The sequence below is a fragment of the Rhinoderma darwinii genome, chromosome 6 (genome assembly GCF_050947455.1).
Source record: "Rhinoderma darwinii isolate aRhiDar2 chromosome 6, aRhiDar2.hap1, whole genome shotgun sequence".
In the NCBI taxonomy this organism is placed as follows: Eukaryota; Metazoa; Chordata; class Amphibia; order Anura; family Rhinodermatidae; genus Rhinoderma; species Rhinoderma darwinii.
The window spans coordinates 138,499,896-138,522,709 of NC_134692.1; the positions used below are offsets into that span (position 1 = coordinate 138,499,896).

At 41.0% G+C, this 22,814-nt stretch overlaps 1 protein-coding gene across 4 annotated transcripts in view; it reads left to right on the forward strand.

Moving 5' to 3' along the window:
- CACNA1H (calcium voltage-gated channel subunit alpha1 H) overlaps positions 1–22,814 on the forward strand; it is a 200,586-nt gene that overhangs the window by 84,609 nt on the left and 93,163 nt on the right. For all 4 annotated transcript variants that reach the window (XM_075830597.1, XM_075830600.1, XM_075830598.1 and 1 more), the window contains exons 8-10: positions 2,155–2,555; positions 20,752–20,903; positions 22,479–22,664. In XM_075830597.1, the coding sequence (XP_075686712.1) occupies positions 2,155–2,555; positions 20,752–20,903; positions 22,479–22,664 (739 nt within the window). The remainder of the gene's footprint in view (positions 1–2,154; positions 2,556–20,751; positions 20,904–22,478; positions 22,665–22,814) is intronic.

Here is a 22,814-nt window from a genome sequence, read left to right on the forward strand (position 1 = left end):
TTCCATCAGATTTGACGGCAGGAATAGAACACCATGCAGCGCTATTCTCGCCGTCAAATCGGCGGAAACCCTGATTGAGCCCTTTGGATTCCTTTGGGATCGGCTCATCGTCGTGGCTTCCTGTATGAACAGAAACCATGACACGTGTGAACAGAGGCTCCTACTTCATTTTGCTTGAAGAAACTAGCTGCTTTCCTTGACCGATCACTGGATCGGTTGTCCAAGATGGGCAAACCCTTAAAGTATAATGCTAAAACGAACCAGGGCAGTGGTGTCTAAGGAATCGCCTGTTCTTCACCCTAACCCATGCAAGGAGGTATGGATTTTACTAGGAAGATTCCCAGGTTATGGTCCCCAGTATAGTCCCCAATAGACAGTCTGTCCATGGATGGTGGGTGTTGACCGTTTCTTGGTCAAACAGATCAGGTCAATAACATGCGGACAATGTTAAGTCCAGTGATTAGAATGAAAGCGCAAGGTCAGGTGCAGGCACAGAAAAGTCAGATCAAGCGGAGTCAAGACAAAAGCTGGGTCGAACCCAGGAAAATCAAAGGAGAGAATAGAAATGGCTCCGGATGGCCCGCGACTGTTACCTGCAGGGACATAGAGATAAACAATACAATTCTGGTTTCTGTAAGCCGCCACTAGAGGGATCTTAGGAGCTTACTGTAGACTGTTTATCCATAGAACTCCATTATAAAACAGTCTGCAGTAAGCTCCTAAGCTCCCCCTAGTGGTGACTGCAGGCAACCAGAATTTAATAATTTATGTCTATTAAGGAGATTTGGAGCTCTATCAGAAAAACAGAGCTCCATCCCATATAAAGATATATTAAGACATTAATCAGCACAGAATTCAGGACCTATTTAGATCATAAAAAATAGATTCTTCAAAAATAGTCAAGTGCATCCCCTTTTTTTTTCGCATATATTTTTGCTTTCTCTACATATTGTGAGCATAGCATTATACTCTGTAGATAAGGATGCTTATTGCCTATATAAAATAGCCGCCATCTTGTCTTCATGTATAAACCACTTTGTCAAGAAGGATTTCTACCGGAACTCGAAAAATCAAAACGAAACAAATTTTTGAAGCAATTTTTAGTCGTATTGGGCTCGCGGCTCGCCAGTGTTTATCTCATACACATTCCCTTAGGGATGGAACCTATAAGCTGCTGTTTGGATCGCGTCATTGACAGCACATATGTTTAGATGAAAGCTGCGGACTGATTTGCATGTGTATAGTGAATTTAATGGAAGCCGCGGCTGTGTCAGCACTGCTGCTTCCCCCACAATGCTTACAGAAACGCTTACTTTCAGCAGGCAGCAATATTAACTCTGTATTAAATGTGACTGCTATTTAGTCTTGCGAAGCGAGAAGTCGAATTGGTTCAAGTTTCCTTTCCTCTGTTGATCCCAGTTTCTTTGACTCTATATGAAGAAATATAGGAGATTGGCTAATGGGGATCAATAACCAGGGCTCCTTTAAATTCGAGCCTCTGTACAATACTGGTCAGGGACGCCATCAGGGCAGTATAGGTGGTACTACTGTCAAAGGCCTAGGCAAATAAGGGGCCCAAATTCACCTCCCACTTGTTCACCACCAGTATTCACATGGGAGCTACGACTTGTCAATAGGAAATTAGGGGCAAACCTGGATCCCAACATAGTTATATAGTTTGAAAAAAAAACACAGGTCCATTAAGTTCAACCTTTCTCCATCAATTACACGTCATTCATAGAAATAAATTATAACCTATATTATATATTGACTACTGTTACCCTCTCCTATATTGATATCTGAATTACCATTCTTGCACAAGTAAAAAATGTTCTGGATCTCGCCAAAGATGAAGATTGTTGGACACAATCGGAAGTTCAGGTCCCTGATCATTTTACCATATGGGGCCTAGATATTTCTGATGGCAACCCCGATATTGGCACTAATGTATCCATAAAGTGTTAATCATGGTGCCAAAGTAAGTGAACCCCGCCATCTGACTCCTTAGACACGGGAAAAGTCCTCTCAGCCAATCAGAAGAAGAACCTAATGAGGTCATGACACACAATTCTCTTCAAGGGGTTTTTGAACCTTCAGAAATGATGGCATATTTCTAGATTATAACAGATTATAATTTCTCTTTCCTCCTTCAAGGTCTCTGCAGAAGTTCCAGCAAATTATCAAGTCTAAGCGTCCCCTGTTCCTTGCCAAGTCCCCAGCCGAGCCAGATCATCTGTGAGCTCCAGAAATGCCCTTACTGCGCCAGTCTTCTGGAAAATCCAGAACTGGAAATCAGCGACTCTGACAGCTGTGAGTCGGACACCAATGGAGTATATGAGTTCACGCAGGACTTAAGACGTGGAGACCAAAGAGATCACGTCCAAAAAGTGAGGACCTTCAAGAAGAAAGAGAAAGAGGTGAATAAGATCTGTAAACTCTGGGAAGAATTCACCAATCGGCTGAAACGGATCGTGGACAGCAAGTACTTTAACCGGGGGATCATGATCGCCATCTTGATAAACACCCTCAGTATGGGCATCGAGTATCATGAGCAGGTAAGTGGAAGATCTTCCTTGTGTTCTCAAGGTTAGGTTTGGTTGATGGCCCCTTAAAAGTAATCAATGCAGATCCCTATACCCACCAAGTTGTTTTTGTTGGTTCCATTTGGATGATGGAGGTCATGGTCTATAGTGAGCAGATTTGTGCCCATCTTTGGTCCCAATTTGTATCAATATACCCATTTGCCCTGTAAATTGCTGGCACATAATATCGATGGGGGGATCTTTTTGTCGGTTATTCATTTCACGTCAAGTCAGTTGCCCCCAATGGATCCTTATGGAAAGGAGGCTCAATTTCCAAATCGTTGAGGCTCAAATTGGTCATGTCTATTTTTGACTTAGCAACCAATTGAGATTCTCTGAAAGAATATCAGCTCTATAGATCCCATGGAATCCATTTGGGATCTGGTGGAGTATCTATTTCGTTAGTTGGGTAACAAAAATCAGTTGTGACCACGGTGATCCATCCACGCTACCGGATCATAGCGGCAGCTGAAGCAGCGCAACAGTATGAGGACCCCAACAAAGATCTCCTCATATCTCCCTGGACCTATATAAGTGTGATATGGGAGACGTGGGTATCATCACCTCTATGTTCTCTTGCTGCTGTCTGCGATTTCTAGCACTATGAAGGGTTAGATGAGGACGTAGTCATGAGGATTTCTTAGTGTTTCGAATTACTCAGTTACACGAGAGCCGTTTCATTTCTAAGAATTTTGCTGCAATTATATTGTGCAGACATCTCACTATTTGTGTCGGCAGCCGCTCGTTCGGGGGTCTGAGCGTGCGCCATCGACAGCAAACGCTAATTAGGACGTTGCTCGTTAGGAGAACGCTGATACCTCAAAGGTTGATTGTCTTTTCTTTATCCGAAAATGAAGATGAACAGGCAACATTCGAGAAAAGAAGAGTAGACTCCAGAAGACGAGTTGTTGTGGTTTCGAGTAAATTAATTCAACTTTTTGTATTTTTTATACCTCCGCTATGACAAGTGCTTTACCCGGGCGGGTGGGATTTATTGCATATTACATCTTTCTTTGCATATTCTCATTTTATGAGGGTGCCCCTGTGGTGGTCATCTTGTCATGTACGACCGACCATGAGACCATCAACACTCACATCAATCCCTGAGGGGAGCTCACAGCCTAATTTCTCTATGTCAAATCTAAACACATGGGTCAATGTCATAGAACTCCAATTGTCCTGTCAGTCAGTACGTTTTTGGTGTGGGGGGGAAGCGGAGTACAACAGTGCTAATCACTGAGCCATCCTGCTGCCCTCATATATTATTGTATTTTGTTTTTTTATTATAGGGTTTTTTGGGACTGTAATATGTATGGCCTATCCTTACGATAGGGTATCATCATCTGATCGGTAGAGGCCGGACTTCCAAAACCCCCTGCGATCCGCTGCATAAAAGTGCATCATTGTTTACACACAGCGCCGTACATTTGATTGTGGCTGTGTCTGGTACTGCAGCTCAGTCACTTCAGCTGTGGCTTCTTCATGCAGCTGATCATCGGGGCTGCCGGTAGTCGGACCCTCACCAAAATATAACCTGGAAACTAGTAAAGCTACGTTCCTCTCTTAGGATTTTCATATAGTCCCAACCATAGTGCCTACTTGTATTAGTACAAGAAGAAGACACTAATACTTTAAAATAGGAACACCCACATGACAGCCCACATGAACCCTCGTAAGTAGCAATGTAAACTTTCCTCTAGTGTTTGCGTTCATTACAATGGAGGTCACAAGGAGAAAGCATTGATCACATGATCGCCTCAATGGTGGTCTCGGTGGCTTTGATTATAATTCTTCCTCTTTAGCACACAGGCTCAGCGCTGGTCCATTTTCAGTGCGGGGATTGAATCGTTTAGTATATACAATAAATACCTATGTGCTAGAAGATGAGCGCGACTAATGGGCCAACAGCCTTGTAAAGATCCCCATTGTTCGCTGAGCTGCTTTCACACACAGCTTGGCGTCCGCCGGAGAAAAATCGGAATATTTTATTAAAATGCTAATGAACGATTTAGCTTTTAAGTGGAAATAAAAAAGCAACGTTTCTCCAGGCTTTTCCTGCGCTTGAACTGAATTTTTTTTAATTTTATTTTGATGCGTAAATCTTTTGATGGGGCCTCCTCTCAGAAGAAATCCAGGCACAGAATCTAAATGAGCGCATTGTTTGAGGAGGTGCCCGCTTCTTTTCTTAGAAGATAAACTTCTCTCGTGTGCCATGGAAATTCATTCCAGACCCGCAGACTGGTCCTGAGCAATGTTGCTGCGTGACAATGTCATATTTTCTTTTATCCGCTAGGATTTTGGATTTAGATGTGTGTAACCCCTGAATATCTGCAGAGGACATGCGGAGAATGTAGGATTATTGACAAAGCTGACTGGAGTATTTCATAAGCTGCTTGGACAACCATGTTGCCAAAATCTCCCCGGGCTCAGAGCCCCAATGCCCAACCTACAGATTTATAGGGTCTATAGATGATGTATAAATCAGTTTCATAGATCATATGAGGTCCGTGGGCTGGTTTGTTCCCATAAACAGCACCATATCAAGAAAGAATGGCCCTAAGCTTGTAGCCACTAGAGCCTGTTTTACAGAAAATGGGGCCCTGGGCTGCTCATAATTTCAAAATGTATATAAAATACATAGATACATGTGCACTTTTTACCCAAATGTTTAAACTATCCCACTATGGCCACACAATGCTGCCATTTATTGTCCAAATTTATTGCCAAAATCATACCGCCATGCAATGCCTAAATACCTCCATACCGTATCTAAATAATACTGCCCACTTACCACTGCCATATATTTCACACACAATATTGCCATTCAATTCCTAAATAATGCCGCCATATAATACCTAAATACCTCCATATTGTTTCCAAATAATACTACCATATAGTCCCGACCATACCACTGCCATATATTTCCCACACAATGCTGCCATTTATTGCCTAAGTAATGCTGCCATACAATGCCTAAATACCTCCATACCGTATCTAAATAATACCATATAGAGCACACTTACCACTGCCATATATTTCACACACAATACTGCCATTCAATGCCCAAATAATGCCGCCATACAATACCTAAATATCTTCATAACGTTTCCAAATAATACTACCATATAGTGCCGACATAACACTGCCATATATTTCCCACACAATGCTGCCATTTATTGCCTAATTAATGCTGCCATACAACCCCAAAATACCTCCATACTGTATCTAAATAATACTACAATATAGTGCCCACTTACCACTGACATATATTTCACACAAAATTCTGCCATTTAATGCCCATATAATATGGCCATATTATGTCAAAATAATATTGCCATACAATGCCTATATAGTGAAGTGGTTAATGGTAAAATTCCTGGTGGTCTAAGGCATTAAAGGGTTCACTTGTAAAGTTCCTGGTGGCCCAGGGTAGTGAAGGTTTACATGCTCTGCTCTTAAATTGCCCCTGGAAGTCCAGTCCTTGGGCCCTCCTAGGAATAGGGGGCCCTGCATAATTGCCAAGTTTGCAAGGCTCTAAATCCAGCCCTGGTAGCCCACTCTGCCATGCCTTTCTTTTCTATGTAGGAGTTCAGGATGGCATGGACCTCTAGCAGGTCCGTACCCCCCCCTCCCCACCAGTTTTTATGCTTAAAGGAGATAGGGTTAGTGTGATCTCCACCTTCTTCTCATGGGCCCATCAAAGAGTTACATGATAAAATTCTATCTGCCTGCAGTCACCACTAGGGGGAGCTAAGGAGTTTACTGTGCACTGAGTTTTGATTGAATTCATTGTATAAACTATATACAGTAAGCTCCTCAGCTCCCTCTAGTGGTGGCGGCATGTAGACAGGATTTTATCTTATAACTTTATGTATATACAGGAGAGAAAAAAATAAAGAATTATTACTAAATCTATCGTATCGCACGTTTTGGAATCTTTTTACTTTAAGGATTTGTTAAATCCTCATTTTTGTAGTAAATTATAGAAAGAAAGAAAAAAAGCAATTAGGAGAAAAAAATCAAAGTAGGAGAGAAAACAAGTCCTGACTAAGTGCTGTCTATTACTCCAGCAGGCAAAACAGTGTCTACGGCTCTTATTAGGTCGGCATGGCCGCTAAGCTGGAGGGATTGATTTAGACGTGGGTTGATATTGATTCTTGAAGCAGGAGCGCGAGTTCTCAGACTATCTCATCTAGAAACACGTATCTCATATGGTTTCACGTTGTATGTTTACTGCTGGGTAAACATGGAATTTTAATCTGCCGCTTTATATCACCAAAACGCGTTTTCCCCATCTGTCATTGTGCTCTGCGCCGCCACGAGTAGTGAATGAGGGTAGACAACATAGATTATTTATAGGTGAACACATAACGCTCCCTCCGATTACTGCTCACATATCATTCACAACATCATAAGGGTGTATTCACACAATCAGTTTTTATGGTGTTTTTTGCCATGATTATCCCAAAAACTATCCGGTTCACGCAAAATGCATTATTTTTGTCTTGATTTTTCAATTATCACCACAAAACCTGGTTGTGTAGATACACCCTAAGAGACCGGGTCTTACAAAAGGAGTAAAAGAAACTTATAACTAGGACTTAGGGTATTGATATAATGTCCCATCAAATTTGGACTACAGGGCATAATTTTACCTCCTAAATACCCCCTGTAGTCGTAGACAGGTAGCTTGAAAAATCCCCTTAGAAAAACAACTTCTTGGAAATATTGCTTTAGTCAGGGAAGTTTTATGTGACTCCTCAGGGGAGAGGCTTATGTGACAAGCTATTTTCTAGACATTTTGGGAGACTGTTCAGCAATAATAGAGTACTACATATTAAAGGGGTTATATCAAGGCATGTTATGGCATATGGAGGTCACTTGTAGGACCCCACCTCTATTTGCCAGAGTTGGGAGTCATTAACAAAGGGTGCCTCTCGCTCCAGCTTTATCTGCCATTTAGGGCCTGTGCAGAGCTGTGAGAAAACCTCTGTGCACTGTTATGGTGGTCATTAGTGGTTGTCTTATAGAAGAACAGGGAGCTTTATTTGGGTGGTGGGGTTGGAGAGTAGGGCAGGGGTGGGGTTGGAGAGTAGGGGTGGGGTTGGAGAGTAGGGCAGGGGTGGGGTTGGAGACTAGGGCATGGGTGTCGTTGGAGCAGAAGGCAGGGGTGGGGTTGGAGAGTAGGGTAGGGATGGGTTTGGAGAGGAAGATGGGTGGGGTTGGAGAGGAAGACAGGATGGGGTTGGAGAGCAAGGCAGGGGTGGGGTTGGAGAGCAGGGCATGGCTGTGGTTGGAGAGGAGGGCAGGGGTGGGGTTGGAGAGGAGGGCAGAAATGGGCTATACTGCATACCCATATATGATTGTTTTTCCATTTTCACGACTAAAGAAATGTCTATTGGGTCTGTATCTCACATTAAGCCCTATCCAATGACAGCCATTTATAGCCTTGATGTTTTGCTGTTGGATAACGATGATCGACACCATTAATATGACACGTTGGTCTTGCAGTTGCAGCAAAATCTCCTTAGTAGCCAAATTACGAGAAAAAACAGATTGCGTTCATCCACATCCATAATGCCAAGGGGGCTCCGGTGTCGTGCAGAAATTTGGATTAATAACTCTTGTTTACAACTGTCGGCTAGACATGAGTCACCGTCCTAGAAGCAGACTGTAGCACTTATACCCTGTTGGAGGGAAGGACGTGGGACTGGATTCTGTTGAGTACCGAACCAAAAAAAAAAAGGAACAGATGTTTGAAGATCGTCATGGGGGGGGGGGGTTGTTCAACCTTTTGTAAAGATGATGACACGTAGGAATGAAGAAATATTCAAGATTTAGGTGGCAATCAGCTCGAATAGAGAACATCTGTGGACAACTCACTTTACCGACTTTAGGGAATGTAAAAATTCCCTAATTAATCAGTTCTTCTCCAGGCTGTGATAAGCTTCCCTTGCAGATACAGCTAAGCCCCCCCCCCCCTCTCCCGGTTCTCCCCATTCATTTCATATACAAATCCATGCTGAATGTCTATAATCACAATAGGCCTCGGAGTGCAATCTTGAGACTTTCTGCGTTTTTCTCATCCAGATGGATTCTGCTTTGTATATGGATCGTAATATTTTATACTAAAACATTGGCAGATTAACTCATGCAGGGTGGTCATAAACTGCTTGTGTACGGATGTATGGAGTATGTACTGCTAGGACTTAAAAGGTCCTGTTCCTGCTACCATAGCCAGAGATCCAAACCTCTAGATCTAAGCACATACTGAGCGTAAAGAGTTCCGGAGGTCCAAATCTCCAGATCAGGGCTGTATCGGTAGTAGGAACTCGGAGAACATGCCTAAAATCCGGTGTTGAGGCTCATTCTCCTAAGTATAAATACTCACTCTGTCCTTGATTAACTAACTTCCTGCTGATCTTATGGTGGGCTTGTGTATAATAAACAGCTGCAGTGTAAAGAATGGGGGAGAGACAAAGCAGCAAACAGAGTCAGGAAGGGGATTTCAGACAACCTTAGACCCTTAATAGACAAAGCAGCTAAATTGGAGTTATTGATCATAACTAGGTGTAAATGGTTTGACACTTTGGACCCCAGTTAGTAAGCGCTGTTGTCCACTATATCACCTCTATAGGACATAGTACATATAACGTAATTTTAATAGGGCAGTCTGGTTTAAAGAATTCTGATTTCTTCATCAATAATGAGGGGTTTCCAATTCTGGACCCTCATCTAATGGAGAGCAGCTACAAAGAGCGTCTCTCTCTCTCTCTCCCTTTCTCTCTCCCCCCTCTCTCTCTCTCTCTCTCTCCCTCTGGAGGACCCAGTATGTCCATACACTACAAGGACAGCCTATTGATATAAATAAGTGTAAACTGTGTAATACTTCATTTCTCCTGTGGCGGCGCTGCAAGGATATTGAACAACACGTTCCCCCACAGATTACAGCTGTTCGCTGGGACACCCTGTGATCATCTTATCATCGAAAGAATCTTTAGACAATTATTTTTTATTCAAAATGGAGAACCCCTTTAAAGACATCCTGTCTTTTGAATGGCAATGGTGTCACTCAATTGTCAATTTATTCATAATTTCCAGGAGGAATAACAGAGGTACAACACAATGCAGACTTCTAAGAAAATATGTTCCAGAATTGTTCTTTGATGGGGAATACAAGTGTTAACTAAAACAGACATGTCAGGAGAGCAGACCGGTCCTCTTTAAGGAGGAGATGCCGCCATGACTGACGGTCTATGCAAAAAATATCGTAATAGCTACAAAATGAAACATTGTGCCTTTTATTGTGTTAGAATGTACTTGCAAAATCTGATTAGCTTAATAAAAGCAATAAAAACTGAGTTCTACACACAATAAACCAGAGTAATCAGAATACATTCCAAATCCGGTGAAGCTTTACATTGCATCAGAGTCTCGCATTCGCCGGTCTTCCTCCGATGATAGACCAAACCTCAGCCACCCGGACTTAATGCACAGTAGTCAGGTTCCTAAACATGTCATTACAAGTCAATCATGGCTCTTGCAATCATCCGTCTCCCCGCCGCACATCGAGCTTCATTCCTGGGCTTCTTCATTACCGAAGGGTGGCTCGCCAAAGTAGAAGTCATTAGAACAAGTGCTTGCTCTGTTGAACACTCGGGCAAATCTAATCCTGTTAAATGAGAAGCTTGTTTTGTGTTTCGGGAGACAAATAACCGGTAGGGTCATTTCAGCTGCGCGTCTCATTATTATTTTAACCCTTGACGGCCAGTCAGACGGGGCTAAGGTAATTACCGACAAAACCCTCTATTAATTAGACTGCCGACCTAAGATTGTGTTGTTACCTGGTAATTATTCTTCACTCGGAATAGACAGCAGTTGCCCCATAGATAAAAATGCCACTCCACATAAACAGATGGTTTACATTCATATATGTTGATGTATGGAAATTAAAATTGTTCCTCAAAGAAGACTTTTTAGAGCCGGAAACAGGATTCACCGGAGAACGCTTTGGATCTGACACCCACACACCTCAAATTTTTTAATGGGTTTGCCCTTACGCCATCTTTTAAAAGAGATGATTTCGGTTATTATTTCATTTCATGAGCGAGGTTGCTGTAGATGTCAAGGTCTACGACAAAGATGATAGTTCTGGAAAAACAATGATGTTTATTGTTGAAGGATGTCTATGGCTGCAGGCAGACTTCACTCATTATAACCCTCTAAACAAGGCAAGATAAGTTATTTATGAGCCCAGGAGAATAAACAATGTTTACGTGGTCACATGGGGCTCCAGCATGTAAATACTCCTTTTCATCTCCTTAAAGCACTGTACACTATATGGCCAAAAGTATGTGGACGCACCCTCCTAATTATTGAGTTCAGGTGTTTCAGCCACACCCATTGCAAACAGGTACATAAAATCAAGCACACAGCCATGTAATCTCCATATACAAACATTGCTAGTAGTATGGGTCGTACTGAAGACCTTGGTGACATTTTAACATGGCCCTGTTATATGATACCACCTTTGCCACAAGTCATTTGGTGAAATTCCTGATCTGCTAGATCTGTCCCGGTCACTTGTAAGTGCTATTATTATCTACTAGATCTGTCCTGGACACCTGTACGTGTTGTTATTATTATCTGCTAGATCTGCCCTGGTCACCTGTAAGTGTTATTATGATCTGCTAGATCTGCCCCGGTCACCTGTAAGTGTTATTATGATCTGCTAGATCTGTCCTGGACACCTGTAAGTGATATTATGATCTGCTAGATCTTCCCCGGTCACCTGTAAGTGATATTATTATCTGCTAGATCTGCCCTAGTCACCTGTAAGTACTATTATTATCTGCTAGATCTTCCCTGGTCACCTGTAAGTGATATTATTTGCTAGATCTGCCCTGGTCACCTGTGTTATTATCTGCTATATCTGTCCTGGTTACCTGTACGTGTTGTTGTTATTATTATTATTATTATCTGCTAGATCTGTCCTTGTCATCTGTAAGTGTTATTATGACCTGCTAGATCTGTCCTGGTCACCTGTCAGTGTTGTTATTATCCGTTAGATCTGCCCCAGTCATCTGTAAGTGGTATTGTCATCTGCTAGATCTTCACTGGTCACCTGTAAGTGATATTATTATCTGATAGATCTGCCCCAGTCATATGTAATTCACCTGGTCACCTATAAGTGAGATATCCAACAAGTTCATATTAGTGTGGTGCTCATGGGTCAACATACTTTTGGCCATATAGTGTACATGACGTAATATATGATTAAATACTGGAGTTCTCTACTATATATTTTTTGGGGTTGAGAAAGAAGGCAACATTGCTCGTGAAGAACAGGCAAAAATGAAGTCTAAACTTGCACTAGCTTTTCAGTAGTGGTTCTTAGCCAATTGTTATTGACCCCTTTCTGGAAGATCATTGACAAACAGAAGATCATTGACAAACAGCACCTGAAGTCATCAGATGGCCTATCAAACACTGCTCCCACGTCGCTTCACATCTTCTTGAGGCCTACGCTCCTGAGTTGGACTATCCTTTCAATGGTCTCCTCTTCAGTCCTGATTGTCATTTGCCACCTTCTGGTTTTCGCTCTTGATTACATCTCTGGTTGTTCCTTGACTCTTCTGTGGTTAGCAATGGTTATGGACTCATCTACATTCTACTTGGCTACAGCTCCATTATCTGCATTTGTTTCGACCCAACTCCTCATCTCTGACTACAGGTTTTCCGGTTTCACATGTTCACTGTTTAGAGACTACTCTAGATCTGCAGCAAGGACCATACTGATTTTCAGGCTTACACCTCGTCCTGTGTTACTTATCTCTCCCTTGACTGCCTCAGATTTTGGACCCCAGTTTAGTCTGCACCAAGCTGATTTTAGATGGGGCACATTTTGGGATTCTGGGTCAAAGTGTTCTTGATATTGCTGTAGTGCATCACTTTGACATGGTTTGAAATCTAAGCCAGGGCCAACAATACCCAATTTACTATGTTCTTCCAGTATTTGCATGGGTTTCCACTGGGTGCACTAGTTTTTTCGCTTTCACAGAATTTCTATGAGATTCGCCTTACAGTGTCTAAGTTAGGGCAATTCGATTAGGTGCCTGGGACAGTGACCGTGAGTGAATACATTCTTTGTAAAAGTGAGCATTTTATGTTCGCGTTGCATGTACAATGAAAGATAAACTATTCTATGTTATTTTGATAAGTCTTCAAGGAGTAATAATGATCTATATCAAAATCAAGTTTTAAGTGCAATACCATGGGTGACCACTGGGTGTGCTATTTAATTAAAGTCTACCAGCACTTGGAGCACAAATCATTTTCTCTCAGTTATGTGTAGTAGTATTTTACAAAGCACCACCTAGTGGTTGGAATAGTCAGAGCACTATTTTACATTAACAACACCTGGGTTAGATATGGGGCCCATTTGAAGTTTTACAATGGGCCTCGTCCTCTCTAAATATGCTCCTGAATAAATGTGACTGGGATTAAGTATTAAACCAGAACTTTTATATTATATCTGCCAACCTCATTGTATGGTGAGAGGTTTTCTTTATTTTTCCCCGGTAGCTACTGTAGAAAACTCTTTCGTTTTTGGTCATGTGTCATTTCATAGAGAAATTTTCGAAAACCGTAAAAAAAATGTCTGCCGTATCTTTCTCCAGGCATGCAGCCAACCAATATATTTTCTGGTGTTTATGCCTTACTGCCTGAATCTATTGCATTGTCAATAAAAGCTGTTTTGCTAAACCAACAGCAGTTACATTCCGTGAAAACACAAGATTACAGAGCGGATGGTGACCCCCCCCCCCCCTTGCCTAAATCTCCAAGCACATTTCAATTTATACCGTTCTCCATCATTCATCCAAATGACTTTCTTGTCACATCGAAGACAGGTAGAAAGTTACTTTGCAGAATCCTGGGTGATTATTAAATGCGGGAATCAAAAAGGAGAAGAAAAAAGCCCAAAAGAAAATGTACAAAAAAAAAATGTTATCAAGACTTTGAAATTAAAGCTTTATCGCCTCCTTTGAAAATAATCCTTTAATTAAAAGCAGGGCTAAGCAGAGCAGCTGATGTCGGAGGATTTAATTGCTGAGAGTAGCCCCGTCTTGTAGATATTTTTTTTTATATTGACTAATTTTTCTTTTCTAAATGAAGCTGCTGAAGTTTTTCTACCGAGAAACCGAGAGCAATAAAGTATGTAATCCAATAAAATGATTCCCAGATAAAGGCAATTTGTGGGTTTTGAAAAAAGTAAAATTTCCTTTGTCTTACACCTCCGGGACCAGAGTAATGCTGAATTAGTGGGATTTTCCAAAAACTTTATGTATAATATCCAACTAAAATGCATGAACTACATGTTATTGGTAACAGAGAGGAAGCCTCATGGCAACAATCCAAATGGTGCCCTTTCCTGCTGTTGTTTTGCTCCTCCATAGACTCCCATTTAGGGATAGGAGAACATGACACTTTTTTGGCCCCACCAAACATTCGATTTCGGAGGACAGCCAGTCATTCCACCAACCGGAGCAGATGGGTTGGATTGGAATCGGTCCTATGATTTGTTTGCCTGGGAGATAAGCGGTGTTAGGTTCCTTCTTCCTGTGTTTGCGGTGACTGTGGATATGAGGAGCTCTCATCAGGGGATGTGGTCAACTTGAGCTGGATCCAACCCTCTCCTTGAGCCCTCGAATAGCTGCAGGGACCATACTTCCCGTATGGTATGTTCATTTTGGATCCAAGACTCTCTGGTGTTTGGAACCTTCTTTTTCCACTTATCACTGAATATACTCTAAGAGATTCTGTGCCTGCTGGATTATTGGACCTTTAGATACCAGATTAAAGAATATCATCATTATGCACATGTAGCCAATAGGGACTTACATTGGCCATTTACAGATTTAGCGGAGCTCCACCTTGAGGATACTTTTCCAAACATATCAGGACATTGCTTGGTGAACAGGCTAGCCGGTATCATTTGGGTTATGTTCAAACCAAGGACAACCATTTTCCTTCCAAAACTTGGTTAAGGAGACGCGTCACCTGGCAGTATGCAGCATGAAATTTTCCAAAAACGGTAGAATTACTAAAACGGAAAAAAAAAAAATCCAAGAACGCCAAGATCTAGATCTGGGAGCCAACCACTATCTTCTCCTCTTTAGCAATTGGGACCATTATGTGGCACCAACCAATCACTGAATGCTTAGAACGCTACCAGATTTCAACAATTGCATTGGTATCTGGCATGTCGTCCGGTGGTCACAGCCATGCTGCTGAGCCACAGCCAGAACATATTGCATACGCTAAGCAAACATTGGAAAGCAAAAATATTCAGGTCTGAAGACTGTCCAAAAAAATACTCCCTAAGAAATGTTTTGGGGACCTGCTGCCATCTTTCCATCTCTGGTAGCTCTTGGCACTCACCTTCTACTGAAAGTTGAGTGACTTTGTATTTCACTGTAGGTTTGTCTATTAGCCCGAGTCGTGTTTCAAGACCCTTTAAAGGGTCGAACTTTGACTTGCAGAGTAGTCACCAATAGGTGGCACTAGAAATACAGTTCTCTTCTCACTGGAGGAGACTATTTTGCATACTTTTTTTCCCAGGAAGCATTGCTCTGATGATTTCCTACCAGCTGGATCTCCTTAAGGAGAATCAGTACCTTCCAAAAATTGTATTGCACTTAAATTTTATGGAATTTGTCACATTTCTTCACAAAATGCCTAGGTTCATCTTTATGACCAGCCGTGAACTACAATAGGTGGATAAATCTTCTGGATTGTTTGAAAAAATGTCACCAAAAATTTTCTAAAGGTTAATTTTTTATTTTAATGTCTACATCAGCTTTATTGTCTGTTTGTGGTAATCAAAAGCAGTAACTTCCTGCCCAGTTTATAGAGTGGGTAATGCTCTAATTTCGGAGGACTTTCTTGGCAGTTACCACAGGAATGTTTTGATTGCTCCAGGGTCTGGTTAAAAAATTATTCTCATTTATACAGGAGGCCAAAAAACTCCAACAAAGTAATTTACTTGTAATAAGAGAAGAATGTTCTTGGTCAGTCATGTTTCTCAAAAGCCATAATAAACACCAGAGACATGAGCCTCGTAAACGTCCTTGATCTTCACTGCCATAGCTGAGCTCTCCAGTCCTGTTACATAATGATGTGCTACCTTCACTGGAAGAAAACCTATGCTTGAAAGTCAAATCCAGTTGCTACTGATCGGTGCTATGTAACTATTTCCCCTAGGGCAGAAAACATAAAAGTAATAGCTTTGCTAAATATATATATAAATCACATAAACAACACAAAAGTTTAAACAGCACATGCCAACAAAATGAAACAAAATGCGTGTATATATACAAGAATATAACTACTATAATACTGCCCCCTATATACAAGAATATAACTACTATAATACTGCCCCCTATATACAAGAATATAACTACTATAATACTGCTCCTATATACAAGAATATAACTACTATAATACTGCCCCTATATACAAGAATATAACTACTATAATACTGCCCCCTATATACAAGAATATAACTACTACAATACTGCTCCTATATACAAGAATATAACTACTACAATACTGCTCCTATATACAAGAATATAACTACTACAATACTGCCCTCTATATACAAGAATATAACTACTATAATACTGCCCCTATATACAAGAATATAACTACTATAATACTGCTCCCTATATACAAGAATATAACTACTATAATACTGCCCCTATATACAAGAATATAATTACTATAATACTGCCCCTATATACAAGAATATAATTACTATAATACTGCTCCTATATACAAGAATATAACTACTATAATACTGCTCCCTATATACAAGAATATAACTACTATAATACTGCCTCCTATATACAAGAATATAACTACTATAATACTGCCCCTATATACAAGAATATAACTACTACAATACTGCTCCTATATACAAGAATATAACTACTACAATACTGCCCTCTATATACAAGAATATAACTACTATAATACTGCCCCTATATACAAGAATATAACTACTATAATACTGCTCCTATATACAAGAATATAACTACTATAATACTGCCCCCTATATACAAGAATATAAGTACTATAATACTGCCCCCTATATACAAGAATATAACTACTATAATACTGCCCCCTATATACAAGAATATAACTACTATAATTCTGCCCCCTATATACAAGAATATAACTACTATAATACTGCCCCCTATATACAAGAATATAACTACTATAATGCTGCCTCCTATATACAAGAATATAACTACTATAATACTGCTCCCTATATACAAGAATATAACTACTATAATACTGCTCCTATATACAAGAATATAAACACTATAATACTGCCCCTATATACAAGAATATAACTACTATAATACTGCCCCCTATATACAAGAATATAACTACTATAATACTGCCCCCTATGTACAAGAATATAACTACTATAATACTGCGCCCTATATACAAGAATATAACTACTATAATACTGCTCCCTATGGAGAAGAATATGTATATCTGTTTTATAGAAGTATGTAAATGACATTCGCAATATAGTATATATATATTCATATTAACTGTGAGTGTTGATATTTTATTTTGGTTTTTTTGTACTTGTTGGACCAATCAATAAATGGAAATAAGCATTGCTGCAATTACGTTACATTCCTTAATGCTTGTCAAATTAAAAAGGAAACACACGCTTTATCTTCCAGAGAAACCCCAATTATGGATAGTAGCTCTAACCAGCATTTGCATGTAACAGAACGTTCCCCTGGAGACACATTTTATTTAATGTCCTTTTCTCTTCTCTCTGGTCCGGGTTCCGCCAGTGAATTACCGCTACAATACAATCTTTTGAATTTGGAGCTTTATATGTTGCTTCACAGATTTTTCTGCCAGACTAAGGACGTTCAGGTCACACACTGAGCATTAAGTAAGAAGACGCATGTTTCTATGAATTTAGAATAATTTCCCCCTAAAAATAAATTCTTAATATTCTATTCAGATAATATATCCTCAGTTATACTAAGTGCTGGGTGACAACTGAAGGAACACAACCACTTATATCAGCCTTTAACACATGCCTACTTTTAACAATTAACCTCAGGGTGTGACTTAAGATGTATAAACCCCGCCCATAAGTACAGACCACACCCACATTACAACAGTTAAAGGGCCTCCATTACCAGCGCCGTCAGAGTGACCCTATAAACAAGCTAAGCAGAGTTCACTTAGGCCCCATGCACACAACCGTAAAAACTGTCTCTAATCGCAGACCGTATTTACGGTCCGCAATTACGGACGTATTCACTTATATTGACCACGGACACATTCCCGTATATTTGCGGGAAGGTGTCCGAGTCGTAGAAGTGTGACGCAAATTATGGAACTTGTCTGTACTTTTGGTTTTTATGGGCTGTGCTCCCAAACTTTGCAAGTTGCTGTCCGCGACCCCTAGCGGCTGGCCGTGCCCGCAGTTGTGGCACGTGATTACGGGCATGGCCGTGTGTATGGGGCCTTAATAAACAATACTACCAGTAGAGTGCTTCTTTTCACACAACCATAGAATTCAATTCAATTCTGCCTGCCTCCAGCTACCAATAGGGGGTGCTCACTACATACATATTTATACAGCTCTGTTTGAGATCAATTAAAGCAAGATAAATGCATAAGAGACGTTGTGTGAATTCAAATCACCATCTACATCAATATCTTCATCCTTCCCAGTTTGAACAGTTCTGTGTGTATATTTGGGTATATCGATGATGTATTTTGTGATTTGGATCCACACAAGGTCTCCATGACAAAGCAGCACCTGATAGAAATCAGAAGGCAACATGTTGTGATCAGAATCTCTCAGTAGTGCAGGCTCAGGCTTCGGGCCTGTAACTTCCAGCACTTATATCTTAGCATAGAAATAGGATGTTTAAACATGGTTTTCACATTTATAATGTGTGCTTAATGGACTTTTTTTTTTATATCTACAACAGAATAGTCGGTCTGGCTGACATTTATATATCTGACACTTGTAGCATTGTAGCCTCAGGAGGGGTTCTGACTTTTACTCATAACCACTTCTCTTTTAATGCCTGCCAGTAAATATTGCAGCATTTGGCAACCCCTGGACAGCTGGCAAGTATAAATATGCCTCTCGTCTGCACCAGACATATATATATCCTGTATTTGTAATAGCTACTGTATCTTTGTGTATCCCCGCCAAGAGCACGGACTCCGCCATATCCATAGTGCAGCCGGATTTCTGAAACGCAGCCAAACCACTGGGCATCTAATTAGCTCCTACACACTCCAGCAGACTTCACTCCTTGATAGAGGACACGTCGCAAACTGAAAAGACTTGAATAATCAGATCATAAGGAAATGTCACTCTGTGCCAAAAGGAAAAAAAATACGTGGCTAAGTTATGCAAAGTGTCTCCTTTATTACTGGCTCAACTCTCCAGTGATCTCCGCATTACACTCTTCACTATATGGTGGACTGGAAAATATCTAAAATTACATTTTCAACTCCCACTCATCAAGGTCACACCCAAAAATTTACCAAAATTAGTTTATGGGCCACGAGGAGAAAACTTGTTTATGAGAATTTTGGGGTAGATCCATAGGCGTATCTATAGGGGGTGCAGAGCTAGCGGTGGCACCCAAGCCCAAGTGCCTGAGGGGTCCAAAATGATACATCGTAAGTGGGGAACCTGGTACAGATATTACATTGGGGCCCAGGAGCTTCAAGTTACACCTCTGGGTAGATCTGTATATACGGCTGGAATGATATGAGTGACTACTATCTATGTATAGGGCTATGGAATATGTTGGTGCTGTATTTAAAGGGTAACTAAATGGTCAACAAACTTTTAACATGTCATAATGACGTCAGAAGTTTTGATTGGTGGTGGTCCGAGCACTGAGGCCCCCACCAATCGCTAAAACAAAATGGCAGAAATGCTCATGTGAGCGCCGAGCCTCTTCGTTTCTATTCGGCTTTTTCCGGAAAGCCAATGTTGCGGTGTATGGGCTCAAGTCTAGACTTGAGCCTGTACTCCGCTACGTCGATTTCCGGAAAAAGCCGAACAGAAACAAAGCGGCTCAGCGCTCACACGAGCACTTCTGACACTTCGTTTTAGTGATTGTTGGGGGTCTCAGTGCTCGAACCCCCACCAATCAAAACTTCTGACATGTCACTATGACACGTCAGAAGATTGTTGAACATTTAGTTACCCTTTAAGTCTATCATGTGTGATACCTTCTGCTGAGCTGGTGTATCTAAGTCTAGAATATGCGATGCTGTGTGCTGAGCCACCATATCTAAGCCTATCATGTGTGATACTGTGCTAATTAGCTGGTGTATCTATCTTACCACGTGTGATACTTTAATCTGGTGTATCTAAGCCTGTAAGTGCGATACAGTCTCAGAGAATCACGCAGCTTTACATTTCTTATGTAATGCTTGCATACAATAATCTCCAGGGACATTGCTGCCGAGATGATGTATCTAAGCCTATCCTTTATGATACTGTCTGCTGAGCCATGTATCTAAGCCTATCATGTGTGATACCGTCTGCTGAGCTGGTGTATCTAAGCCTATTATGTGTGATACGATCTCTTCAGTCCGTGTACCTAAGCCTATCGCGTGATATTGCTTTAATAAAAAACACAGAGTACTACAATCCCCATCAGGAACTGTTACTGAATTTGACTTAAAGGAGCACTTTAGGCATATTGTATACACTGTGGTATGTCTAGTGCAGGTCCGGAGGGGGCGGGGCATGACACAAGGATTCTCTTTGGTGTTTTTTTTAAATACTTGTGTCATGCTCCGCCTTCTCAGGACCTGCACTAGGCACAGCACAGTGCACTGTATACAGTTTGCCAGAATCTTTTCAAGGATTTTGGGAATACTTGAGCATTTTATCAGAGCTGTGGGTAGAGGTTGGATCAGCATTGACAGATGTCCAGGGACCTGGGTTGTTCCTGGAAGCCCAATTATAAAAGTTTTTGGGTCTTTTTGTAATGGAATAGCAGTAGTGGATGATTATAATGGCTGCTTTGCTATATATTATACCCTTATAATGATGCATTGTAACCGGAGTACTTTTCCCCTCCAGCCAGAAGAGCTGACCAACGCCCTGGAGATCAGTAACATCGTCTTCACCAGCATGTTCGCCCTGGAGATGCTCCTGAAACTTCTCGCTTTCGGAATTTTTGGATACATCAAGAATCCGTATAACATCTTTGATGGAATCATTGTCGTCATCAGGTGGAGATTGTGATTTATCACTTATTCATCAGTAGCTCACAAGGTGGCGCGTCACTTTAAATCCCCCCCACCCCATCCCCAAATAAATGTCCCTTTAATCAAAATTGTATAGATTCCCTATGAAAGAGCCAAATTCCATTCAAATATTTACAATGTATAAAACATTTAAAGGGACATTCCAAGAAAAGAAAGGCCTGAGGGGGCGGAGCATGACCATCTTTTTGGTGTTCTTGAAATTCCTGAGTCATGTAGCACCCCCTTCAGGCATGCACTTGGCATAACATTGTGTATCAGTATTGCTTGCTCAACATGTGACAAACATGATGGGCGCCATTTTGCCCCTTAAAGGGAACTTATTTCCAGATGGGCCCAAGCAAACCCCAGTCCCACACTGGAGCTTGTATAGGTACCCAAATCCTAGGAGTCTATTTTGAAGTTCCTTTTAAGAACATAATTAAGCCCACATTTGTATAATTAAGGAAGAAAAGATCCACCGGCATTATTACACTGAATTACATTTCCCTAACTTTTTTCTTTGACCCCCTCAACTCGCTAAAAAGATTTCTCGTCAAGGAAAGTCAATTCTCATTATCCGTGACTGAACCAGATGGCTGATGAAATTCTGGCAGTCCCACTGAGGGCATGATCGGTGTGACTTTTTCAGTAGGACTGTCACATAGCTGACCATGCGTGACCAAAGAGAGGAGGGCTAGGTGACAATGGTGCTCAAATCCAGACTGTCAGAGATACCTGCACTTTCTGGCTGTCCAGGTGCTATGGGACTAGGCAGAAGACATTATTTTGCTTGTTCTTAAAATATATTATAGGAATAAATATCAGCTTGTATATTAACAATGTTGTATAATATATTCTACTGCTGTTTTTGTTTGTTTTTTAATTCAACTTTTTGTAAAGTTTTATAAACTTTTGTCACTTGCAGTACCACTTTTCACCACTTAGCCAATAACCAATCTTTTCATAGGCCCTAGTGCAACAGCGCCACCACCTCAGGCAAAAAACATAAAAAATAAAATAAATCAAAAACTTTTGGAACTCAAAAGTTTTAATCCATAAATTCTATCTATTTTCAGAAAATATCTGATGCCTTGGGATTGTAAAAATTTATCATTGTAGAAGGAGTGGGTCAAAAGTCGGCAAGCCCCCGTAAATCTCAAAGATACTTAACATAAGATTGATCATTTCCAATAAGTATTACACCTATGAATGCACCTACAACAAAGACTAGCCTACCTCTCCGCCATCTTGAAAGCCACCATTTTGGATTGTGTATTGGACTCTTATTGGATGTGTTGTATTAGGGGCGCTGTGTATGCGTTAGGGGCCATTTCACGCTCTTTAGTTATAGTTGCTTGCTCTGCTCAGTCATCATTTTCAGTATGTAATGGGATGATACCTATAAGATATTACCAGTTGAGGAGCGTCTACTGTTGCCTCATCTCATGCTGCCTCCCATATCCTCCCCATAGCCTTACGTTGTGACTAGTAAATTGCCTGTAGGTTGCCATGTGACATATATGGAGACACTTATCGCTATACTGCTTTCCCATCATTCAGTGTTTGGGAGATCATCGGACAGTCAGATGGGGGTCTGTCTGTTCTCAGAACTTTCCGGCTGCTTCGGGTGTTGAAGCTGGTCCGCTTCATGCCAGCTCTGCGCCGCCAACTGGTGGTCCTGATGAAGACCATGGACAATGTGGCCACGTTCTGCATGCTACTCATGCTCTTCATCTTTATCTTCAGGTACTGGATCATTTCTGCTACATCAGTATTGCCCTTCAGTGCCATCCCTGCTTCTATAATATAACTGCTTTAAGTGCCATCATTCATAGTAAGACAAATCGTAGAATTCATATAATAATATCCATGACGTTGACTAAATTTTACAAGTAG